Below are 17,468 nucleotides of genomic sequence, written 5' to 3' on the forward strand. Positions count from 1 at the left end.
CAGAGTCTTGCTCTGTTGCCCAGGCTGAAGTACAGTGGTGTGATCTCAGCTCACTGCAACCTCCACCTCCTGGGCTCAAGTGATTCTCCTGCCTCAGACTCCTGAGTAGCTGAGACTACAGGCATGCACCACCACACCCGGCTAATTTTTATATTTTTAGTAAAGATGGGGGTTTCACCATGTTGGCCAAGCTGGTTTCCAACTCCTGACCTCAAGTGCTCCACCTGCCTCAGCCTCCCAAAGTGCTAGGATTACAGACATGAGCCACCACACCTGGCCAAAAGGAGGCACGCTTTCTGTACTTTACTATACTTCACCAGGAGACCATGATAAGGTATATGTACATAATGAATACTTAGATAAAATACTAAAAGAAAACTATACAAAAGAAATACATTTAAAAACACAATTGATAAATCAAAATGGATCTTTTTTTTAAAGTTCAAGTAACCTGGAGGTAAGCAAGGGGTAAAGAAAGAGAAAAAAATCAGAACAACAAACAATAAAATGGCAGACTTAAGTTCTAATATACAATAATTACCTTAAATGTAAATAGTTTCAATATATCAAAAGACAGATTGGGAGAAAATATTTTTAAAAAATATATGACACAATATGTCATTTACAAGAAACTCTCCTCAGATATAATAATGTATGTAGGCTGACAGTAAAAAGATGAAAAATGATGCAAGCATCTTAATTCTAAATTAACAAAGTATAGCTATGTTAATATCAGATAAAGCACTTCAAAGCAAATCACCAGGTCTAGAAATGGATACTGCAGAATGATAAAGGGTCAATCTACCAAGAATACAAAGATACACAACAATTCTAAATTTGTATGCACCAAACAACAGAGCTCTAAAAATATATGAAGCAAAACTGATAGAGCTGAAAGGAGAAACAGGCAAATCCACAATTATAGTTGGAGACTTCAACATCTCTCTCAACAATTGATAAAACAGCTATACAGAAAATCAAAATATAGGCCGAGAGCGGTGGCTCATGCCTGAAAGCCCAGCACTTTGGGAGGCAGGTAGATCATTTGAGGTCAGGATTTGGAGACCAGCCTGGCCAACATGGTGAAACCCCATCTCTACTAAAAATACAAAAATTAGCCGGGCATGGTGGTGGGCACCTGTAATCCCAGCTACTCGGGAGGCTGAGGTAGGAGAATTGCTTGAACCTGGGAGGTGGAGGTTGCAGTGAGCCGAGACTGCGCCATTGCACTCCAGCCTGGGTGACAGAGCAAGATTCCATCTCAAAAAAAAAGAAAAGAAAAGAAAAGAAAATCCTCAAAATCAAAATATAGAACTCAAAAACACCACTAATGAAGAGGATCTAATTGACATTTATAGACGAACACTCCACCTCACAGCAGCAGAATACACATTATTTTCAAGTGCCCACGGAACATTATACCAAGATATACCATATCCTGGGCCATAAAATGAACCTCAATAAATTTAAAAAAACTGAACTCATGCAGTATGTATTCACCAACCACAATGGAATAAAACCAGAAATCATTAACAGAAAGATAACAGGGAAATCTCCAAACACTTGAAAACTAAACACACTTCTAAACAATCCTAGGGTCAAAAGAGGAAGTCTCAAGGGAAATTTTTTTAATGGAACTACATGAAAATGAAAATAGAGTGTGTGAAAATTTGTGAGACACAACTAAAGCAGCGCTAAGAAGAAAATACATGGCACTAAATTCATACATTAGAAAGGAGGAAAAATCAGGTGCTAGGCGTGGTGGCTTACGCCTGTAATCCTAGCACTTTGGGAGGCTGAGATGGGCAGATCACTTGAGCTCAGAAATTTGAGACCAGCCTGGGCAACATAATGAAATCCCATCTCTACAAAAAATGCAAAAAAAGTAGCTGAGCGTGGTGGCACAAGCCTGTAATTTCAGCTATTCAGGAGGCTGAAGCACAAGAATCGCCTGAGCCCAGGAGGCAGAGGTTTCAGAGAGCTGAGATCGCACCACTACACTCCAGCCTAGGCAACAGAGCCAGAACCTGTCTCAAAAATAAAATAAAATAAAATAAAATAAAATAAAATAAAATAAAATAAAATAGGCCGGGCGCGGTGGCTCAAGCCTGTAATCCCAGCACTTTGGGAGGCCGAGATGGGCGGATCACGAGGTCAGGAGATCGAGAGACGATCCCGGCTAACACGGTGAAACCCCGTCTCTACTAAAAAATACAAAAAACTAGCCGGGCGAGGTGGCGGGCGCCTGTAGTCCCAGCTACTCGGGAGGCTGAGGCAGGAGAATGGCGTAAACCCGGGAGGCGGAGCTTGCAGTGAGCTGAGATCCGGCCACTGCACTCCAGCCTGGGTGACAGAGCAAGACTCCGTCTCAAAAAAAATAAATAAAATAAAATAAAATAAAATAAAATAAAATAAAATAAAGGAGGAAAAAATATATATACATATACGTGTGTGTGTATATATTTTTTCCTCCTTTCTGTGTGTGTGTGTGTGTGTATATATATATATATAAAATACCATATACAATTGTTTTAAAAGAGAAATATTTTGTAATCCCAGCACTTTGGGAGGCTGAGGCAGGAGGATCACGGGGTCAGAAGATCGAGACCATCCTAGCTAACATAGTGAAACCCAGTCTCTACTAAAAAATACAAAAAATTAGCCAGGCGTGGCAGTGTGCACCTGTAGTCCCAGCTACTAAGGAGGCTGAGGCAGGAGAATCACTTGAACCTGGGAGGCGGAGGTTGCAGTGAGCCAAGATTGCACCACTGCACTCCAGCCTGGGCGACAGAGTGAGACTGTCTCAAAAAAAAAAAAAAGTATTTTAGATACAAATCTAGCAAAACATGTACATAACTTGTATGTTGAAAACTACATAACACTGAAAAAATATCCAAGAAGACCTAACTAAATGAAGAGATACACATGTTCTCATACTGGGAGGATCATAGTAAAGATGTCAATTCTCCCCAGATTGAGTTGTAATCTAGATATAGATAAGCTTATTCTAAAATTTATATAGAAAGACAAAGGAACTAGGATAGCTGAAACGATTTTGAACAACAAAGTAATAAAGTGCTAGGAATCGTGCTACCTGCTTTTTTTTTTTTTTTTTTTTTTTTTTTTTTTTTTGAGACGGAGTCTCGCTGTGTCGCCCAGGCTGGAGTGCAGTGGCGCGATCTCGGCTCACTGCAAGCTCCGCCTCCCGGGTTCACGCCATTCTCCTGCCTCAGCCTCCCGAGTAGCTGGGACTACAGGCGCCCACAACCGCGCCCGGCTAATTTTTTGTATTTTTAGTAGAGACGGGGTTTCACCGTGGTCTCGATCTCCTGACCTTGTGATCCGCCCGCCTCGGCCTCCCAAAGTGCTGGGATTACAGGCGTGAGCCACCGCGCCCGGCCCCTGCTTTTAAGATTTATTACACAGCTACGGTAATCAAGACTGTGTGGTACTGGCAGAAAAACAGACATATAGGTCAGTGAACTAGCATTAAAAACCTAGAAATAGGCCATACAAATATGCTCAATTGATTTTTTTCTAGCTTGAAGATTTTTTATTATAATAAATACAGATAATATAAAACTGACCATTTTAATCATTGTATTTCTTTTTATTATATTATATATACATATTTTTACTTTTTTTACACATAGGAACATTTTAACCATTTTATTTACTTATTTATTTTTATTTTTTATTTTTATTTTACTATTATTATTATTATTATCTGAGATGGAGGCTCGCTCTTGTTGCCCAGGCTGGAGTGCAGTGGCGCGATCTTGGCTCACTGCAATCTCCACCTCCCGGGTTCAAACAATTTTCCTGCCTCAGTCTTCTGAGTAGCTGGGATTACAGGTGCCCAACCACACCTGGCTAATTTTTGTAGTTTTAGTAGAGACGGGGTTTCTCCATGTTGGCCAGGCTGGTCTCAAACTCCTGACCTCAGGGGTGATCCACCCACCTTTGCCTCCCAAAGTTCTGGGATTACAGGTGTAAGCCACTGTGCCCGGTCTTTTTTTTTTTTTTTTTTTTTTTTGAGATGGAGTCTCGCTCTGTTGCCCTGGCTGGAGTGCAGTGGCACAGTCTCGGCTCACTGCAACCTCCACCTCCCGGGTTCAAGTGATTCTCCTGCTTCAGCCTCCTGAGTAGCTAGGACTACAGGCATGTGCCACCACACCTGGCTAATTTTTGTATTTTTAGTAGAGATGGGGTTTCACCAAGTTGGCCAGGCTGGTCTCAAACTTCTGACCTCAGGTCATCTGCCCACCTCAGCTTCCCAAAGTGCTGGGATTACAGGCGTGAGCCACCACGCTTGGTCTGATTTTTTAATAAAAGTAAAAAAGCAATTCATGGAAGGAAGGATGGATAATCTTTTCAACCAATGGTGATGGACCATAGATATCCATAACAAAAAAAGAGAGGGAGAGACAGAAACTTGATCTGTAATTAAAATTCAAAAGTTAAAAAGAAAAACAACCAATCCATGTTATCAGCCAACCCATATCAATCTAACACATATCAATCTCACAACCCATATCAATCTCTTGTTGGAACAAGGACTGAACATGTGCAACAAATACTATCATGTATGGGGTGGAAGAAGAGGAAGAACACTACACTCGCTGGGCCGCAGCATACCAAGATCCTGGCAGGGAGATATTTTGAGCTCCCTTGATCTGAGGGTACTTTTTACCCCTGAAGAGGCCAGTTTCTGCTCTCTGATCATAGCTATCCATGCCAGATCCTCGGTTTTTCCTTATCTTGTCTGACTTCATTTGTAGGGCCATTAGGGGTTATGGCTTTCTGGGGATCTTACCATCTATTACACCCTACGTGGGATTCTGGTGGTCCAAGGTCATTATTTTTATGCAAACAAAGATGCTTTTTCTCAGTTCAAGCTTTGTAGCTTTGTGAGTTTTCCAGTGTACACACACACACACACACACACATATACACACACAGAGAGACCATTTAAAAATCTATTTGATTGCATTTAGCTCCAAGCGTAATTAAACCTCTCCTCAACTCATTCTGGCTATTCTTTCTTTTTTTCATCTTAATTAAAATATCTTGAGTTTATTAGTTGTCTAGGACAAAACACACACCCCCTGCCACACTTTTTTTTTTTTTTCCTGAAGCAGTTTAGCCAACTGAAAACAATTTCAATCCGATCACTATGTAAACCGAAGATGTGAGAGCCATACCCAGGTTCAATTTTGCTTTTTTACAAATATGCTTTTCAGGGGTAGAAAGTCCATGCTGTTAGACTGTTCTTAAATTTTTCCATTAGAAAAATGCCATAGGAATGCAGAAAAGGGTGTGGTAATTCCGCCTGGGGAATTCAGGAAGAGCGAGAGAGAAGCTACAGCCAGGCGCCTCAACACAGCCAGGGCCTTTCTCATGGCTGCCTGGCCAACTCACCTTCCACTCTCTGTAGAAGCTACTTTTAACCTTCTCCTCTTTCCCCCAACTCCCACCCCTCCAACTCCCTGCTCACTCAGTCTTGCCTCCTTCCTCAGAGAAAGTTAAAACTATCAGATTGGGACACCCTCAAGCTCAGGTCATCCTCCTCATGTAGATTTTTAACCCCTTACAGCTCTGCATATCCATAAGCTGAGCCCATCTCCCACCCTTCCTCAGCCTCCCTAGGGTGTCTTCTGGAATTTGCAGTGCACCCTTACACAAACCCCATGTACCCTCGCCTTCACTCTGAGTATTCCCTTCACCTTCTTGCCCTGTAGGAAAACTGGCTGATGCCTGCAGGCAACACTTCCCCTATGGCCTCCTCAAATGAGGGCTATTTTCCCTCTCTTGCTCCTCATTCCAGTTGGCCTGCGATAGGGGTAGCTGTCCTCCCTTCCGGTCCTCCATAAACCCCCAGCCTTTTTGAATCAATTGACATTAGGCCACACCCTGCCTCTTTGTTACAGTCCTCTTCAGATCTCTTCCTCATTCACGGAGTATTCTGGTCACGGCTAACGGTGTCTCTCTGCCACTGTCCCATCATCATTCTTCATACCTTCCTAGCACCCTGGGATCTGTGCAAATGATCTATCCAACACCTCAACTCCCAGCATGACAATCTCCCACAATGTCCCAGCCTCCCTTGCAGCTAGGAGTAGCCATGTGTCCCATTTCAGTCAAATGGGATGGAAGTCAAAATCCGAAAGGAGGGGTGGTTTCTGTGAAAGCATTGCCTTGCAGGGTGTATGCAGCCTCCCTGGGTTAATGAGCATGTGTAAATGGGAGGAGGACAGCACAGTCACTAGCCCTGACATGACTGAACCAATGACCCCACACCAGCAGCCACCTATCTCCAATCTACTTCAGCCACTCTGGTCCAATTTCCTGCCCTTGTAAAAGAATTCCTAATAATTTTTCATCAATACCACCTCTCCCTGGCTTCCATCCTCAAGCCACTCACCCTCATCTTTTCACCCCTGTTCCTGCCCAAATCCTAGTGTGTCTAAGGCTGCTAGTTATTCCTCAATATACATTCTCCCCTTCTGTCTTTTGTAACAGAACCCTAAAACTGTCACAGAGCCCACCCTGGACCCAGCTACTGCACTGCCACAGTCCTCTTTCTCCCCAGTGCTGTTTTTCTATCAGCAGCTTTTCATTTAATCTCTGTCATTTCCAACCAAGTACAAACACACTGCAACGTCTCCTGCAATGTTCTGATGTTAACAAAACGTCAAAAACCCTTTCCTAAACTCCTCATGTCCCCTAGCTACCACCTCATTTCTCAGCTCTCCTTTTTATATTTAAAAAAAAAAAAAAAAAAAAAGCTCTGCTCAAGAGAGTGGCCTGTCCTCATTGCCTTCCTCTCCTCACACCCCCTCTGCCAGTGTCCTGATTCCTGGATGCCCGCCATTCCAGCAGAACTCCTCTTGTCAAAGCAATCTAGTGCCTGTCACCTTGCCCAACCCAACAGTCCATTCTCAACCTTCATTATTTCCCACCTCACAGCAGCCTGTGGCAGAGGGAATCATGCCCTGTGTTCCTCTGCTGCTTCCTCCTTTAATCATGGAGAATATTGAACGTGTACGGAAGGAGAGAGCATGACGCTGAGCGCAGTGGCTCTGCCTGTAATCCCAGCAGTTTGGGAGGCCGAGGTGGGTGGATCACCTGAGGTCAGGAGTTCGAGACCAGCCTGGCCAACATGGTGAAACCCCATCTCCACTAAAAATACAAAAGTTAGCTGGGCCTGGTGGCAGCGCCTGTAATCCCAGCTACATACCCAGAAGGCTGAGGCAGGAGAATTGCTTGAACCCAGGAGACAGGGGTTGCAGTGAGCCGAGATCTCGCCATTGCACTCCAGCCTGGGCGACAAGAGCAAAACTCCGTCTCAAAAAAAAGAAAAAAAAAAGCAGTGTGTGGTGGCTCACACCTGTAATCCCAGCACTTTGGGAGGCCAAGGCAGGCGGATCACGAGGTCAGGAGATCAAGACAATCTTTGTTAACACGGTGAAACCCCTTCTCTACTAAAAACACAAAAAATTAGCCAGGGATGGTGGTGCGCACCCATAATCCCAGCTACTCGGGAAGCTGAGGCAGCAGAATCTGAGGCAGAAATCCGGGAGGCAGAGGTAGTGGTGAACCAAGATCACGCCACTGCACTCCAGCCTGGTGCCCGAGAAAGACTCCATCTCAAAAAAAAAAAAAAAAGGGAGGAGAGAGCATGAAACAATGAGCCTCACATACACACCACTCAGCCCAACCACCTCCAACCCACGCTAGGGAAGTCCTGCCCAGACTCATCTCTGCATCTTCCCCTCCCTATTGTTTGGAGGGAAATCCTAGATACTACATCATTTTGTTGGTAAAATATTTCAGCATTTCTAAAAGATAATTTTTAAAAATGTAAACAACTCTCTCATTCTTTTTCTCCCAGTTTCATTTTTAATTTTTTCTATATCTCTATTACTTATTTATAATTTCAACTTTTATTTTAGATTCACGGGGTACATGTGCAGGTTTGTTACCTGGGTATATTATGTGATGCTTAGATTTGGGGTACAATTGATCCCATCACCCAGATAGTGAGCATAGTACCTAATAGTTTTTCAACCTTTACTCCCCTCATTCCTTCCCCTCTTTAGTAGTCCCCACTGTCTGGTATTGCCATCTTTATGTCCATGAGTATCCAGTGTTTAGCTCCACTTATAAGTGAGAGCCTGTGGTATTTGGGTTTCTGTTCCTGCATTAATTGGCTTAAGATAATGGCCTCCAGCTGCATCCATGTTGTTATAAACGACATGATTTTGTGCTTTTTATGGCTGCATAGTATTCCACCCCCTCGTTCTGGAAACCCATTTTTCACTGGATTAACATTCACCTAATTCTCCTGATTTTAGTATTTTAGTCCTTTGGGGCTGCTATAACAAGATACCATAAACTGAGTGGCTTATCAACAACAACATTTTTTTTTTTTCTCACAATCTGGAAGCTGGAAGTCCAGGATTAAGGTACCAGCAGACTTGGTGCCTGGAGAGGGACCACTTTCCAGTTCATAGAGGTTTCTAGCTGTGTCCTTACATAGTGGGTGGAGCAAACGAGCTCCCTTAAGTCTATTTTTTTTTTTTTTTGAGGCAGGATCTTGCTCTGTTGCCCAGGCTGGAATGAGGTGGTGCAATCATGACTCACTGCCCCGACTTCCTGTACTCAAGTGATCCTCTTATCTCAGCCTCCAAACTAGCTGGGACCACAGGCATGTGCCACCACTCCTAGCTAGTTGTTTTTTTTTTATTATTTTCGCATAAACAGGGTCTTGCTCTGTTGTCTAGGCTGGCCTCCAAGTCCTAGGCTCAAGCAATCCTCCCACCTTGGCCTCCCAAAGTGCTAGGATGATAGGCATGAGCCACCGAACCTTGCGCCTATTGTAAGGGCACTAATCCCATTCATGAGGGCTCTGCCCTTCAGACCTAATTACCTCCCAGAGGCCCCACCTCCTAATACTATTACCTTGGTAATTAAGTTTCAACATATGAATTCTAGGGGACCACAAACATTCCGACCATAGCATCCTCCTACCCAAGTGGCCACTCCTCTTGCCAACCTCTTATCCAGGCTTGGGGCTTTCAATGACAGCTGAGTACTCATCCCTTTCAAATTATCTCTGTGCCTCAATTTCTCCCCAGAGTTCCAGGTTCATTATCTTTTTGTTGTTGTTGTTGTTGTTGTTGTTGTTTAGATGGAGTCTTTCTCTGTCACCCAGGCTGAGTGCAGTGGTGCAGTCTTGGCTCACTGCAACCTCTGCTGCCCAGGTTCAAGTGATTCTCGTGCCTTAGCCACCCAAGCAGCTGGGATTACAGGCATGAGCCACCATGCCTGGCTAATTTTTGTATTTTTAGTAAAGACAGGGTTTCACCATGTTGGCCAGGCTGGTCTTGAACTCCTGGCCTCAAGTGATCCACTGGCCTCAGTCTCCCAAAGTGTTGGGCTTAGAGGCATGAGCCACTGTACCTGGCCCAGGCTCATATATCTAACTGCACACACACCTGGCATCTCTGCTTGGAGTCCATTAGGCATCTTCAAACTAACATGGGTTAACTAGAACCTTTGATATTCTGCACCCTCCTTCCCATCACTTCCTCACTGAGTCTTCTCCACCCTTCATTCCATTTTCAGCCCGAAGCCTAGAAGTCATTATTCTGTTCTGCAGTCTGTTTGCAAGTTATGTCACTTCTACATTCAAAATATTATATATCCAGAATTCAACCATGGTTCACCATATCCATCACTTGTACCAAAGCCACCATCATAAGCAGACCAGTGGTTTCCATATTTATTTGGCATTTTCCCTGATGAAGATAGAATTATACTTTATGTAATTTGAAATATGTAGAAATAGAAGCTGACCCTGCACCCCTAATATATGTATATTTACTAACTGGCAAATTATATGTAGATACCTATTAAGATGTATTATAAAACATAAAAGAGAAATTTATAAAGGGTGACCTAAAGAGAAAATAGACAGTTTTTAAATGTCTTGCTAATTGTGATAGCTTCATACTATCATTTTACCTAACATCTCAAGGCACAATATACACTTAGGTAAGGTTTGTGATTAATTATAATAAAAATACACATTTCAAATAGCCTTTTTATTAATTCCACATTTCACTTGGACACAAGTGTAAGATTTGATCAAATTCTCTTTTTTAATCTTAAAGTGTGGCTAACAAAGATCTCATACTAGGAAAACGAGAATGTCAGATCCACCATTTTCATGTGATTTGCTTGTGATTGTATTGTTAATATTAATAATATGACTTCCAATATATGACTTCTTAGCAGGAATCTTGTAAAGCCACTTGTTCTTTTCTTCTTCTTTTTTATTTTTGAGACGGAGTTTCACCCTTGTTGCCCAGGCTGGAGTATAATGGTGCAATCTTGGCTCATTGCAACTGTGTCCTCCCAAAAAGATATGTTGAGGTCCTATCCCCCAACATCCCCCAGCATGTGATCTTATTTGAAAATAGGGTCTTGTAGAAGTAAGCAAGTTAAAATAAAGTCATTAGGGTGGGCCCTAATCCAACATGACTGGTGTCTTTATAAAAGGGAAGTTTGGACACCGAGACCGACATGCACAGAGGGAACATGATGGGAGGAGACACAGGAAGAACATCAAGAATTGCCAGCAAACATCAGAAGCTAGAAGAGTCAAGGAAGGATTCTGCCCTAGAGCCATGGGGGCTGGAGGGGAGCAAGTGCATGCCAACACTTTGATTTTGGACATCAAGCATTCAGAACTGTGAGACAATTTTTGGGTTTGATCCTTTGTTACGGCAGGCAGCCCTAGAAAACTCAAACAAAAGAGAAAATTGTTGTACATGAGGCAGTAATTGTTGAGGACTTTGACTGGAGAAGCCAAGGCACATAAAGGAAGTTGTAGCCGAAGCACATAAAGGAAGTTGTTCTGTTTCCAAGTGGAAACAGAATTGCTCAACAAGCAGAATTCAGTGGTGTGGAGTATTGGATCAGTCTCCTTAAACACATATTCAGGTAACTGACCTTTATTCTTGGTCTCTTCTTCTTTCCAAATACCATATTCCATTGATCCTAGAGGCACATATCACATCTCTGAAATCAGCCTGACTGTTGGCCAGCGAAAGGAAGTGTAAAAAAGTTTAAAAAAAAAAATCACATGGAGAGACAATCACAGACAACTTGTGGTACACAATATTATATTAACAATTTAAAAATATGCATATAAATGCATTTCTATCTATATATAACTTCTATCTATATGATTATCTATCTACATATACTTTTTTTTTGTATTTTTTTTTTTTTTAGTAGAGACAAGGCTTCACCATATTAGCCAGGATGGTCTCGATCTCCTGACCTGGTGATCCGCCCGCCTCAGCCTCCCAAAGTGCTGGGATTACAGGCGTGAACCACCATGCCCGGCCTATCTATATATAATTATATATATTCTATCTATATAGCTATATATAATTTCTATCTATAATGCAAATCTACATATAATTTATATCTATATATATGTAGATATCTATATATATATGTAGATATCTATATATATGTAGATAGAAAAGTTAGGGAATTCACTGCAGGTGCTGTTTGAGGTCCACTTTTTAAACCTAACATTACATAATAAAACACTATTTTAAGAAGCCGCACCAGGCCGGGCGTGGTGGCTCACGCCTGTAATCCCAGCACTTTGGGAGGCCAAGGCGGGTGGATCACGAGGTCAGCAGATCGAGACCATCCTGGCCAACATGGTGAAACTCCGTCTCTACTAAAAATACAAAAATTAGTCTGGCCTGGTGGCGTGCGCCTGTTGTCCTAGCCACTCAGGAGATCAGGAGGCTGAGGCAGGAAGATCGCTTGAACCCGGGAGGTGGAGGTTGCAGTGAGCCGAGATTGTGCCACTGCACTACAGCCTGGGCGATGGAGAAAGACTCCGTCTCAAAAAAGAAAAAAAAAAAAAAAAGGAGCTGCACGATGTTCCCCTTGGGCGTGTACCACACCTTATTTAACCATTCCCAAACTGTTTCCATTTTTTTCTGATGTTAAATAAACTCTAAGATGTACAGACGTCTTTTATCTGGCTCTCCGATTACCTTCTGCAGATAAACTCCTAGAAGTTACTGGCGCAAAGGGAGTGAACCTTTAATTTTTTTTGAGACAGAGTCTCGCTCTGTAGCCCAGGCTGGAGTGCAGTGGCGCGATCTCGACCTCGGCTCACTGCAAGCTCCGCCTCCCGGGTTCACGCCATTCTCCTGCCTCAGCCTCCTGAGTAGCTGGGACTACAGGCGCCCGCCACCGCGCCCGGCTAATTTTTTGTATTTTTAGTAGAGACGGGGTTTCACCATGGTCTCGATCTCCTGATGTCGTGATCCGCCCGCCTCTGCCTCCCAAAGTGTTGGGATTACAAGCGTGAGCCACCGCGCCCGGCCGAACCTTTAATTTTTAATAAAATTTTTTAAATTACAGAAAATTAAAGCCGTAGTCGTCGGATTCTACTTCATAGACGGTCCACAGAGATTTCAACCAGTTCGATTGAAACCATCCCAAATTCCCTCCCCGCACTAAGTTTTCCTCGGTCTTGGGAAACGTGGCCCCGCAGTCCGCACTCACGAGTGCGCACAAACGCGGGCCTCTTTCCAATGGGGAAACTTCTTGACACGCCCCCGAGGCGCCACCTCTTTAAAATTTAAAACGAAGGCCCAGGCCAATGAATGCTAAGCGTCTCTCGAAACACAGAGGCCCGCCCACCATCACTCCCTTCACCAATCAGACTGAAGTTTTCTCCACTGCCCCTCCAATCACCGCCAAAAATGGAAGTTGCTCCCATAACTTACGTAAGGCAAGCAGCCAATAGGAGCTAACCTTGGAAACTAGCTCCGCCAATAGCAGCAGCTCCTGAAGAGCGCGGGAGCCTTTCGACCAAGGTCCCAAAGGAAAGCAGTGAATGGCGCTGGTTCCCTGAAGGAAGGGACTAAGGGACGGTGGCACGGGCCCGGACCGGGGCCCCGGGGCGGCGGCACGGCCGATATGGCATGCTGTCACAAAGTAATGCTACTGCTCGACACCGCGGGCGGCGCCGCTCGCCACAGCCGGGTCCGGCGGGCCGCCCTGCGCCTCCTCACCTACCTGAGTTGCCGATTCGGCCTGGCCAGGGTCCACTGGGCCTTCAAGTTCTTTGACTCGCAGGGGGCGCGGAGCCGGCCGTCCCGAGTGTCTGACTTCCGCGAGCTGGGGGCTCGCTCGTGGGAGGACTTTGAGGAGGAGCTGGAGGCCAGGCTCGAGGATCGCGCCCACCTGCCCGGCCCGGCGCCCAGGGCCACCCACACGCACGGCGCCCTGATGGAGACGCTGCTAGACTACCAGTGGGACCGGCCCGAGATCACGTCGCCCACGAAGCCGATCCTGCGGAGCAGCGGGAGGAGACTGCTGGACGTGGAGAGCGAGGCCAAGGAGGCCGAGGCCGCGCTCGGGGGCTTGGTGAACGCCGTCTTCCTCCTGGCCCCCTGTCCGCACTCGCAGAGGGAGCTGCTGCAGTTCGTGTCTGGGTGCGAGGCCCAGGCCCAGCGCCTGCCGCCCACCCCTAAGCAGGTGATGGAGAAGTTGTTGCCCAAGAGAGTCCAGGAAGTCATGGTCGCCCGAAAAATCACCTTCTACTGGGTGGATACCACCGAATGGTCTAAGGTAAGGAAGGTTACAGTCGTCTCAGCGTGCGCGGTGCGTTCCTTGCTAACCAGAACTTGGCAGCGTCCTTAGAGCAGCCACAGACCCGGAATGAGACTAACATGACTATGGCTCCCTTCGGAAGGAAATAAATAAATAGGGACAGTTTTCACAACAAAATGGGTAGTTCCTCATTACCTACTGTTTAAGACCCCTCACTATTTGGGCCCTACCTGCCTTCCCAGACTTGATTTTCCTACACACTACATCTACTCTAGCATATTAAAGTCCAGTCTAGAAAATCAACAGGTCTGGACCGCTTGTTTTGTGTTATGTGTGTTCTTCAATCTGCCTGGAATGCCAGTTCTCACTCTTCCAGGCCAGTCCTAACTTCACTTACCCTTTAACGCTTCCCCCAGTGACAACTGCTCAGTCCAGCGTCTGAATTGCTATACACATTTTTGTGTGGCACTTAACCCTTTCTCCATATGTTTTGATTGTGCACATCTCTCACCATCTAGTCTAAAAATACCTCAGAGGCAGGCAGCAGGTTTTAACACAATACCCAGATGTGTGAGTGTGTATATATGTGTGTGTGTATATATGTATATATGTGTATACATGTGTGTGTATACATATGCATGTATATATGTGTGTGTGTGTGTGTGTGTGTTTTGAGATAATCTATGTCGCCCAGGCTGGAATGCAGTGTCACAATCTCGCCTCACTGCAACCTCCACCTCCCGGGTTCAAGCGATTTTCGTGCCTCAGCCTCCCAAGTAGCTGAGACTACAGGCCCACGCCACCATGCCCAAGTAATTTTTTTGTATTTTTAGTAGAGACCAGGTTTCATGCTGCCCAGGCTGGTCTCGAACTCCTGGCCTCAGGCAATCCGCCTGCCTTGGCCTCCTGAAGTGCCAGGATTATAGGTGTGAGCCACCATGCCCAGCCACCCAGATGTGTATTAAACATTGTAGGTGTTCAGTCAGTATTTGCTGACTAAATGAGTAAATACTTGCAAACTTAAAGTCTTACATGGCTAATTTGGATTTTTGTTGAAGCGGTGAGGGCCCCTGCTCCTGTTAAGTGCTAAGATAAGTATATGTTTTTGCCTTCATCCTTCTCCTCATTGCATTTCATTTAGTCAACAAATGTACATTGAGAAGCCAGTAACATTGAGTGCCTACCACACTGTTTGAGCTGCTGGGGACATATTAGCCAAAGCAGGGAACAGATTAAACAGATAAGCAAGTGACAATTTCAAATCATGCTCTGGAGAAAATAAAACGGGGTGAGAGGATGGGAGTAGAAGGAGGTGGTTATTGTATATAGGGTGATAGTCAGGGAAGGCTTTTTTTTTTTTTTGGAGACAGAGTCTTGCTTTGTCACCCAGACTGGAGTTGCAGTGGCACGATCTCGGCTCACTGCAACCTCTACCTTCTGGGTTCAAGCAATTCTCCTGCCTCAGCCTCCCAAGTAGCTGGGATTACAAGCGGGTGCCACCATGCCTGGCTAATTTTTTTGTATTTTTAGTAAAGACGGGGTTTCACCATGCTGCCCACCCTGGTCTCAAACTCCTGTGCTCAGGCAATCTGCCAACCTCAGCCTCCCAAAGTGCTGGGATTACAGGCGTGAACCACTGTGCCCATCAGGGAAGGCCTTTTTGAGCAGATAATTGAATGGTGAAGGAGGAGGAACTCAAAGGTAGGTAAAGAACATTCCAGGTGAAGAGATGAGCAGGTGTAAGGATTTCAGCTGGAAATGAACTTAGTTTGTTTCAGAAACAAAAAGGCAAGGAGTGCTGAGACCTAGTAGGCAAGGGGAGCAGTGTGAGAGGAAGTCAGAAAGCAGGAGAGGCCGACCTGTAGGGCCAAGGTCAAAAATGTGGATTTTGTTCTAATTAATTAATGGGAAGTCTTTGGAATGTGGTTTAACCAGGTGAAAGATGCCATTCCGCTTAATGGAAATACATGTCACTAACCCAGGAGTGAGTTAAATTGCAAGATTACAGATGGAAAATGAGCAAGTATTTAAATAATGATATGGTGTGTTAACATTTTCAAAGTGCCTTCACATACAAAGCCCGAAAAAGGCGTGGCAAATGCAAAATAAGGCAGCAGTGGTTTGTCAAGAAAAGGAAAGGACAAGAAGTGTTTAAGGAGATGATAAACATTTATGGGGAAAAGAATCTTAGAAATATTAAAATTTAAGGCAGCCAGTCAAGCCTTAGACACAGTATACAACACATTGCTCAGTTTGAAACAATTCATATCACATCAAAAACTTTCTTCTGGAATTGTATTTTGTTAAATATTGGCTAGAAATAAGTTAGATGGGGCTTGATGGGTCTTGGAGATTCTTTGTCTCGCTTTTTTTCTCTTTAATCTCTCTCTCTTTTTTTTTTTTTTTTTTGAATAGCATTGAAATAAGTGGGTTGACTGGATATTTTTAAAGATCCCTTCCAGGTCTGACATACCGTCGACTGAGGGGATGGGTCTTCTCTGAGGCTTCCCTTCTTACATCTGCTGTTTCCCCTAAGAAAATGCCCATCAGACACTCTTAAGCTTTTCTGGAATTTTCTTCTGCTGAAGATCTAGCATTTCCTATTCAAAAACCTGCCCAGCCATGCTGGGCAAAAGGAAGGTTTAGGCTGTGTCCTTGGGGAGTGCTCCGTCCAGGAGTGGGCAAAAGGGAAGAAGAGAAAATCCAGGTCCTGCCTTGGGGAGCGCACAGTTTGGGAAGTATAACTGGGAGAAACAGAACTTGCACTTACATTGGAGGCGGAGGGATCCAAGCGCATAAAACAGGATATCATATTTTCTAAGATACAGGATAGAATAGAGGATAAGAGACCTCTGACACATTTTCAACTTTACGCCTTAGATTTATTCAACACATATTTGTTCCATACCTGCCAGGTATGCTAAGGAATCAAATAGATGTAGTCCCTGCTCTCTTGGAGCTTATAGTCTAGTGGACATTTACAGATCCCCAAATTTGAAACTACCACTAGGACGTGTCTGTCACTTATCCTATAATATACATACGAATGAAAAATGTGACCATACTCTGTAGTATACTGTTCATATTTTTGTTTTTGTTTTGTTTTGTTTGAGACAGTCTTGCTCTGTTGTCCAGGCTGGAGTGCAATGGTGCAATGTGGGCTCACCGCAACCTCTGCCTCCCGGGTTCAAGTGATTCTCCTGCCTCAGCCTCCCGAGTAGCTGGGATTACAGGCACGTGCCACCACGTCCGGCTAATTTTTGTATTTTTAGTAGAGACAGGGTTTCACCATCTTGGTCAGGCTGGTCTCGAGCTCCTGACCTCAGGTGATCCACCCCACCTCGGACTCCCAAAGTGCTGGGAGTACAGGCTGTTATTTTTTTTTAATCACATGTTTTGCTATGGTTTGAATATCTCTCCCCTCCAAAACTCATGTAGTAATGGGTGTCATGGGAGTGGGACTGATGGCTTTATAAAAAGAGGAAGAAAGTGTTGAGCTCACTTGCTCAGTGCTTTGCCCTGTGCTGCCTTGGGATTCTGCAGAGTCCCCACCAGCAGGAAGGCCTTTGCAAAGTGCAGCGCCCTGGCCTTGGACTTCTCAGCCTCCATAACTGTAAGAAATAAATTCCTTTTCTTTACAAATTACCTAGTTTCAGCTATTCTGTTATAAGCAACATTAAACAGACTAAGGCATGCACACATTACCTTTCATAGAAACTTAATGTCCTTTTCAACACTTATTACAGTTACATCTTCTCCCCCCATCCCCGCCCCCCAAGACAGAGTTTCGTTCTTGTCACCTAGGC

General features: G+C 44.5%; 1 protein-coding gene across 2 annotated transcripts in view; it reads left to right on the forward strand.

The window, feature by feature from the left end:
- Nucleotides 1-12,886: 12,886 nt before the first annotated feature.
- The window catches only part of TICRR (TOPBP1 interacting checkpoint and replication regulator), a 53,920-nt gene continuing 49,338 nt past the window's right edge, over nucleotides 12,887-17,468 (forward strand). The window contains exon 1 of one of the 2 annotated variants that reach the window (XM_028851309.2): nucleotides 12,887-13,680. In XM_028851309.2, the coding sequence (XP_028707142.2) occupies nucleotides 13,027-13,680 (654 nt within the window). In that variant the 5' untranslated portion in view covers nucleotides 12,887-13,026. The remainder of the gene's footprint in view (nucleotides 13,681-17,468) is intronic. The other variant, XM_028851310.2, reaches the window with a different exon arrangement.

Source organism: Macaca mulatta, chromosome 7, assembly GCF_049350105.2.
Source record: "Macaca mulatta isolate MMU2019108-1 chromosome 7, T2T-MMU8v2.0, whole genome shotgun sequence".
NCBI classification, from domain to species: domain Eukaryota; kingdom Metazoa; phylum Chordata; class Mammalia; order Primates; family Cercopithecidae; genus Macaca; species Macaca mulatta.